At 43.4% G+C, this 8,876-nt stretch overlaps 1 protein-coding gene across 3 annotated transcripts in view; it reads right to left on the bottom strand.

The window, feature by feature from the left end:
- Positions 1 to 1,887: 1,887 nt before the first annotated feature.
- Positions 1,888 to 8,876, bottom strand: part of PI4K2B (phosphatidylinositol 4-kinase type 2 beta) — a 44,129-nt gene continuing 37,140 nt past the window's right edge. The window contains exon 10 of one of the 3 annotated variants that reach the window (XM_057725761.1): positions 1,888 to 2,681. In XM_057725761.1, the coding sequence (XP_057581744.1) occupies positions 2,475 to 2,681 (207 nt within the window). In that variant the 3' untranslated portion in view covers positions 1,888 to 2,474. The remainder of the gene's footprint in view (positions 2,682 to 8,876) is intronic. The other 2 variants (XM_057725763.1, XR_009052508.1) reach the window with 2 other exon arrangements.

The following is an 8,876-nucleotide window of genomic DNA, read 5'->3' as shown; positions in this document are numbered from 1 at the left end:
CCTTCAGCAACCTCTGCCGCAGACAGGCCACGCTGGTCCCTGCTTCAGGGAAGGAGCATCTGCTGCCTGCTCCTCCTCTGTTCGCCCCTTACTCCGGTTTGCTTGGTTAACACCTAGTCTGCTCTCATCATTGCTTAGACATCACCTCCTCTAGGAGAGCCTTCCCTGAGCCCCAAGAGTAGGTTAGATGCTCCTCTCATGTCCTCCTGCAGCCTCCTGAATGGACATCAGGGCTATTGATGATCACTCTACATTATAATTGCCTGATTGCTGGCTTGTGCTACCCGCTACCCTGTAAGCCCTTTGAGAGCAATGGTCGTGTATTATCCTTACACACACAGTGCTAGCACACAGACATTTAATACATATTTACTGATTAAATGACAACTGAAATCAGACAAAATATCTGAGGATGTTTGAGTTGGAAGGAACCATTGAGCCATCTCGTCTAGTGATTCCAACAAGGGCCATGCCACCTCCTAGGGCCACATTTTGGAAATGCCAGGAGGTGTTTTTTGGTTGTGACAGTGACTGGGGGACACTACTGGACTTTGGAGGGTGGGGCTGTGCTAAGTGGTCTGTAATGATTAGGACAGTCCCGTGCAATGAAGCGTTACCTACTCTAAACCCTGCACAACTTATTCCGGAAAGACACTTACGTAGGTGAATAACCTGTTTATAGTTATTTGAATCTAGACTCTGACTTTAATTTACACAAACACAACGTAGTTTCTTACAGTTCTAATATATCTGAATATGCCAGGAATGCAACTACTGTGTATATCAAGGGGAAATTATACTTCGCTTTGTCCAGACATTATACTTTGCTTTGTCCATTGTGGAATACTCGCGGGATCAATAGCAACACGGCTCATGTTATCTGAATTCCCAATACACCCCATGTGTATCTGCCTTTAAAGCTGTTACCTTCATGAGAATTGTATTTTTCAGCAATTTCTGCTTAATAAGCCATTCTAAAACATAGTGGCTTGACACAGTCATTCTCTCCTATGCATCTGTGGGTTACCTGGGGGTTGGCTGATCTAGGCTGGGCTCAGCGGGATGGTTTTGCTTCACACGTGGTCAGCTGGGCCTGCTCCCAGCTTGGGCTGGGTTCAGGTCTGCTCCCTGTGTCTCATCACGGGGCCCGGGCTGGAGGGGCAGCAGACACCTGGGAGCAGTCCTTCTCATGACAAGGGCAGAGGCACAAGAGGGCAAGTCCACTGCACAGCGCAGTTCATGCTTTATTTCAGTCTTGCCTGCCTATCCCACTTGGCCAAAGCAGGCCACACCGGCAACCCTGGAATCAAGGGATGGAAAAGTAAAAGTACACTCTTCCCATGGAGGTGAAGCACAGAGAGTAAATATTTTTTTAGCAAAATTGAATCCACTTCAGTGATTTTACACAAATATCCTAATTTAGCTCTGATTTCAAAATGTCATATATAAAGAAAAATTCAGTTTTTCTTACCTTAAATCCAAATGTATTCATCATAAGAAAGTATGTACAGCTGACAGCTTCTTTCTTTTAAAAAAAAAATATATTTATTTATTTTTTAGCTGCGTTGGGTCTTTGTTGCTGCACACGGGCTTTCTCTAGTTGCAAAGTGGGGGCTACTCTTTGTTGTGGTGCTCGTACTTTTCATTGTGGTGGCTTCTCTTGTTGCGAAGCACAGGCTCTAGAAGCGTGGGCTTCAGTAGTTGTGGCACACGGGCTCAGTAGTTGTGGCTTGTGGGCTCTAGAGTGCAGGCTCAGTAGTTGTGGTGCATGGGCTTAGTTGCTCCGCGGCAAGTGGGATCTTCCTGGCCCAGGGCTCGAACCCGCTTCCCCTGCATTGGCAGGCGGATTCTTAACCACTGTGCCACCAGGGAAGCCCCCCCCCCCCCCCCCCCGGACAGCTTCATTATAACGTTAACAGTGTGGTCATGGTGAGCATTTACATGTGAAACACATATCTTATTGCAAGTAACCTTCCTTTTATTTTAAAATATTTTGTGTATTTTATTTGAAATTAGGTGTGTAGCTAGATTACATTATCCATGAATTTCATTTTCAGAGGGTCAAGAGGGTTGACAAAGTACTTTTTATGAGAAGAGGACGAAAGGAAAAGGTGGGAACGTGGAGGTAACCCAGCCCAGCCCCGCCTGGTGAGGTGGGTAGCTGAGCCACGCCGACCCCCACCCTGAATCCTGCTGCACCACTCACAGATTCATCATGTCACTGCGGGCAAGCGGTTTAACATCTCCGAGGCTTTCCCAGGTGTGCTACGTGTAGTCATACACATGGCTTCTGTGTTGTAGAGTGAAATGAGCGCACACGTGTGACACTCAGGATCCCGGCAGGAAACAATGGCACGTTCTTGTGGGGTAACTGAAGGAAGTTTCCTAAGGGGACTGTTTACCAGGCTGTGGGCAGAGTTCGGTTAAACGACCCACAGCAAGTGCATTCCCTTGGGGCTACTAATAGCAGGAAGTTATTTCCACCTCAGGTCTGCAGGGCCAAAGAAGTTACTGGAAACCCAAAGACAATAATTATATGGAAGGAGCAGCCCTACAGAGCGATGGCCTTCAGCAGAGGGCCTCAGCCGACCGTGCCAGGCCCACAGGGAAGAAGCTGGGGGGTAAACAGCCAGCCTCACTCTCCGCCTTTGGCCCTCAGAGCGTTCCTCTGTCAGCGTCTCCTATTGGCAAAAAACCAAAAAACAGAGATGAGATGTGGAGGTGCCTGCTGACAGCGTCCATAAAGGTTTCGCCTCCCAGAGCATAGAGCAGAAGGGGAAAATGGAGAGCAGATCTGGAGGAGAAAAAAGAGAATGTTTACACAGCATGAAAAACACTCAACACAGTACATGGCAAAGTAAGAACTTTATATGTGGACGCACAGTTAACTAAATAAGTAAACACACACACACATTCCTATTCATATACATTTACATACACATACATAGAGGGGAAACTCAAATCACCTCCCCAAAGCATGAATAGAACCTCCACTAGAATCTAGTTCATCTTGTAGGGAAGGAAAAAAAAAAATCTTTCCTCTACACATCTTGGGTTCTCTGGCTGAGGCCCTACAATTTAAACTAACAAAAAACCAGATGAATAAAAGAAAAAACAAGCAGATATTTATGGAACGTCCCTCGTGGCGCAGAGGTTAAGAATCCACCTGCCATTGCAGGCGACATGGGTTCGAGCCCTGGTCTGGGAAGATCCCACATGTCGCGGAGCAACTAAGCCCGTGCACAACTACTGAACCTGCGAGCCACAACTACTGAGCCCACATGCTGCAAATACTGAAGCCCAAGCGCCAAGTAGCTCCTGCTCAATGCAACTAGAGAAAGCCCACGTGTAGTAATGAAGACCCGGCACAGCCAATAAATTAATTAATTAAAAAAACATTTAAACAACAACAAAAAAACAAGCAGACATTTATAAACATGTGTTAAGTGTACACACGGGAGCATTTAGAGGTGAGTATCTCAAAGAGGTGGTTAGAACCTAGGCTCACACAGTATCTTGACAAAAGAACAGTATATTTTTAGAGATATGAGAAGGACTCTGAGTTCCTACGAGTGGCAAATTGTGGGAAGGTGAGGAGACAGGGAAACAAACGGTAAACGAGGGTCTAGAATTGTCTCTAGTGATTTATTTCTGTTCTTCTTGATAGAGGGGAGGTGGCGGAGGTGGGGCATCTTTACAGATTATGTCCTGCGTTTAGGCAAGTAAAGGGAGAGCAGAGAGCTTTCCTTACACCTGCTGATTCTCAGTTGCCTTCAGCTCCAAATCATCCTTAAAACCAAAGTGGCATGTTCTACTACCTTTCCATCTCTTCATTCAGAGTCAAGGCTTTTTCTAGGGCATTCTTCTATAGGTTATAGCAAATTTCCACATCAGCGATGACAACGTGGCCTCTCTGAGCCACAGACTTTCGGAACTTTAAAATAAAGATAGCAATATTTGCCCTCAAAACATACTGGGTTGGCCAAAACACTTCGTTCGGGCTTTTCTGTTACATCCTCCAAAAAACCCAAATGAATTTTTGGCCAACTCAATATTAAGGGGAAAGTTGCCCCAGTAAATGAGCAGCATTTAAGCGAGAGATTCAGGGAATTAAGCACATCCAATTCCTCCCCTACGCACGGAGAGTAAGTGCAGCTGAATGTTACATTGCTTAGAAACTATGCCAGGGCAGCGGCAACCTTGGTTGAAACGGTGCCTTGGCTGAAGTGCAGTTCCTAATTCCCTGCAAGTGCCGCAACTTAAGACAAGCACTTGAAGGGTAGAATAGCTTTCTGGTTTGTTCCCAAAGCCACACTGAGATTAAAGGCAGTGACATTTACCCTGACTGGCGTTTGGGCACAAGCATCACTGAACCTGGTTAAACCAGTTCCGGCAGCCAGGGGATCAGCCCTCAATGTGTACACAAGTTTCTGACTCTTGGGAAGGGAAACCTGATTTTCTACTGTTTCTGAAAGCATCAATAGTTTCAGAAGCCTTCACAGTCAGGTGGGAATTGTGTAACCAGAGCTGAGGAACAGCCGGGGTTCTGGAGTCAAAGAAAAATAAACACATCTCTCTGCACACAGAGTAGATTGGCTGCTTCTTTTTGATATCACACACTTTCAATTTTCAGGTCTTAAAAAACCCAGAAGGCGACCTGCAGAGGTACCAGACACCGGCTGCCAGGCTAGCACTTTACCCGCTGGAACCGCCTGTCAGGATTCTGAACAAATACCTTTTGAAATGTCGCTTAGTTTCTCAGGGAGTCAGGTTTGGACAAATCTCTCAGCAGTGACCTCAGGTGCCTTTTCCTCTCAACCCCAGATCAACTCTGGATGTCACACAACAGAATACTTTAAAATAATCTTTGATTCCAAATCTGTCACCATGCTCCAGGAAAGATGATATCCAATCTAAAAATTTATGCAATAATCCAAAGCCATAAACACAGATGTGGGCTTTATTTCATCATCTAAAACCAAAAATCCAAAAGTGCCGTTAATACACACAGACAGCTGCTCGGATAGAAACTGAATCCGTAACAGAATTTGTACCACACTTTACATAAAATACATATACGTTATATTTCATCTTGTTACAAAACTTTGAAGTTAGCATTAGCTCATGTATTTTACATGTGGAGAGAAAGCTGGTCTAGGAGACTGCGAGATCTGCCCAGGGGCACGGAGCTAATGAGCAGAGCCAGGACTTAAATACAGGTCTATTCCAATCTCAAACTCTCAGCCAAAAGAGAATTGTGGCCTATCTTCTAGTTTTTGAAGAGAAGCAATATTAGAACATAAGTAACTCTGCAGTATTTCAAAAAGACACAAGTTAAATCTATTATGTTATTTAGTGTTAGAATAAAAACTTCAGAGCTTAAGCATTTATTTTCTCAAAGAGCTCTTTACATGGATTCTGAAGCAGGTTAAAACCTACTGAATAAAATGATGCTGATTAATAATGCAGTTCACTTAGATAAATGTATTTTAGTTATATACTTTCACAGTTCAATCCATGAGCCCACTTAACATTTAGGGATCTTCGTACGAGAAGCACTCAGTGAGGGCTTCCTAGGTGGCGCAGTGGTTAAGAATCCACCTGCCAATGCAGGGGACACGGGTTCAACCCCTGCTCCAGGAAGATCCCACATGCCACAGAGCAACTAAGCCCATGTGCCACAACTACTGAGCCTGCACTTTAGAGCCTGTGAGCCACAACTGAGCCCATGCGCTGCAACTACTGAAGACCATGTGCCAAGAGCCCATGCTCTGCAACAAGAGAAGCCACGGCAATGAGGAGCCTGCGCACCACAACGAAGTGTAGCCCCCACTTACCACAACTAAAAGAAAGCCCGTGCACAGCAAAAAAGACCCAACATAGCCAATTAAATAAATAAATAAATAAATAAATTTATTTAAAAAAAAAGCACTCAGTGAAAGCAAAATAGCTCACAGCAATAAAGAAAAGCTCGCAGAAGTTGTACATGACTTTGTACCAAGGTATATATTTTGTTCCTGAGATTTTATGCTTAATTACTACCATTCATGACAATATTCTTTTGATATTATGGCAGATTAGTACACTTTCTTGGTGGAAACCAACTCCATCATCATCATCATCCCAAAAGAGCGCTAAATAAGAAAAACTCGTTGATTAAAAAAAAGATGGGGCAAGAATTAAGTTTTCCAAGAAATGGGGGTAGGAGGAAATCTGACCACATTCCATAGACAAGAATATATTTTGATTTGTTAAAAAGAATTCCTGCTGTCACAGCTCTCTGGCTTTTTTGGGATTTCCTTTCCTACTGTGATGAATTCGCTGATAAAAATTAAACCTCTCTTCTCTAACTCCTGATGTAAATGCAATATGAAGTATGCAGAATCATTTGTGAAATATTCTTGCCCAAAATGTTTAATCTGAACCTATTCGAGCTTTTAGATCTCACTTCTGATTTACAGGAAGTACAGGGGATAAAGGATCAAGCTGAACACGAAGAGGAAATAATGAGATAAATCCAGCATGGGGACTATCCCAGAAGTTAATGTCATGAGGAAAGTAAAGGAACGGTTCCAGATTAAAAGACAGAACAAACAAACGCAGCGCATAAAACTTGATTGGATCTTGATTCAAAGAAACCTAGCTATAAAATATATATTTGGTGAATAATTGAAAATATTTGAATGTGGTCTATACAACAGATAATAGGAATTTTTTGTTAATCTAGGAGAGATGATGTTGTGGTAAGTAGAATGGCCTTATTCTCCTCTCTTTCATTGTAGTCTTTCTACATGACTAGCTTGGACTTCCTCACAGCATGGCGGACTCTGGGTAGTTGGACTTCACTCTTTGGCCATGCCATGTGGCATGTGGGATCTTAGTTCAAACCCCGACCAGGGTTTGAACGCGTGCACCTTGCAGTGGAAGTGTGGAGTCTTAACCACTGGATCGCCAGGGAAGTCCCACTGGACTTCTTACATGGCAGCTGATTTCCCAGAGTAACTGGAGGCTGCCAGGTCTAAAGGCTAAGCCCAGAACTGGCAGAGTTGCACTTTTGTTACATTCTGATGGTTCAAGCAAGTTGCTAGGCCAGCCCAGCTAGAAATGGGGGAGAGGTAGACTCCACTTCCTGATGGGTGGAAAAGTACATGCTTGCAAAGAGGGAAGGAAGTGGTGAGGGTAGATAGTCTCTACTCCCTTACCTCCAAAGAACCGAAATACATTGAGAGCTTGAATGAAAGTCACCCTCCCCCCACAATAGAAATCTAGACACTGAAAATATGCTTCTATTATAAATAAGAAAAATGTTGAGAGCGCAAGTCAAAGCCAGTGAAGCATGTTGTTTACCAAGCATTTCATTTCCCTCCCTTGCATGCAAAGAATTTACAATCTAAGAGGCAAAGGTAGAAATGCACTCACATGATCAGAGATTAAGACATTATTCCCTAGAAAATACTTCATTTTAGACCTATCACCACTTTCCGGTTTTTCTTCTGCCTTTGAGCAGTATCTGAAGAGTGACTCCAAAAGTTGAAACTGTATTTTACTGATTTCTGTCTTCCTACTGCCCTTTGGAGAATCTGGCACACGGTGAGTAACCACAAATGTTTGTTGAATTCAAGCAGTGACTTATATCTACCATATAAACCCTTGTCCATACAGGAGTTGGGATTTTAGCAGATGAGAAAGGGCTAAAGCAAATTCATGTATCTGCCGTGATCGAGAACGAGCTGTTCTAGTTCACAACTATGTAGAACAGAACCAGGCGCCCAGCAGGAAGCAAGACCTTTAGCTCAGTTGTCAAAATAACTATGACAAATCCAGGTTGAAAAGTCCTACACGTTATTAAGAAGAAAGTCTCTCAGACTTCACTTCAGAAAGTATTTCAGATGGGTGTTCCTAGTATTTCAGTCTTCCACTGAGGATAGGACTAAGGAGGTGGCTGGGACTGCAGCAATGGCCAAGGCCAAGGTTGAGCCTGGCCACGTTGAGAGAGCCTAATGCACAGGGAAGTGCTAACAGTTTTTTAGTTTGGGTCGTGACTGAATCGCTTCCCTCGCCACCCTGCCAAATTTCTATGCTGATGCTCTAGCCCCCGTATGACTATATTTGGAGATACAGCCTTTAAAGCGGTAATTACGATTTTAAATGAGGTGGGCCCTAATTCGATGGAAGCTGCGCCCTCAGAAAAAGAGGAAGAGACACAAGGGACGTGAGTGTACTAAGAAAAGGCCATGTGAGGACACCACAAGGCAGTGATTTGTAAGCCAGGAGAAAGTCCTCACCGGAAAACAACCCTGCCGGCACCTTGATCTTGGACTCCCAGCCTTCAGAACCGTGAGAAAATATATTTCCAGTGTTTAAGCCACTCTGTGACATGTTTTCATGACAGCCATAGCAAATTAAGAAAGGTGGCAAACAAAGCATTCACATATATGTGCTCCCGCTCAAAGCTTATTTTAGAAAATGAAATAATTGAAGCTTACGGAAAATAACAGAGAATAATATTAAAAAACTCACCTGCCACCCAGATTTCAACAAATGTGAACATCTCATCATATTTGCTTCAGATTTTTTTAAAAGAAATAAAATTTTATACTTAAAATATACGTGGTACCCTTTAGATCTGCTTCTATATCCTCCTAGCCCAGAGGTAACAACTATTCTAAAGTTGGAGAAGGCCATTCCTGTCCGCTTTTTAATATACTTACATGTATGCATATGTCAAAAGGCAACCATAAGAAAGTACCACAGTGCTCCTTTGTATTTACATACTTATCCATTTTCCTGCTAATGTTCAGATTGTTCTCAGTTTTTCAGTATTATAAACACTACAGCATTGACCAATCTTGTACCTGTTTCCTTGAATGCATATA

This window comes from Hippopotamus amphibius, chromosome 3 (assembly GCF_030028045.1).
Source record: "Hippopotamus amphibius kiboko isolate mHipAmp2 chromosome 3, mHipAmp2.hap2, whole genome shotgun sequence".
Classification (NCBI taxonomy): domain Eukaryota; kingdom Metazoa; phylum Chordata; class Mammalia; order Artiodactyla; family Hippopotamidae; genus Hippopotamus; species Hippopotamus amphibius.
Note: the sequence above shows the minus strand (reverse complement) of the source record. Positions and strands in the feature narration are given on the sequence as shown.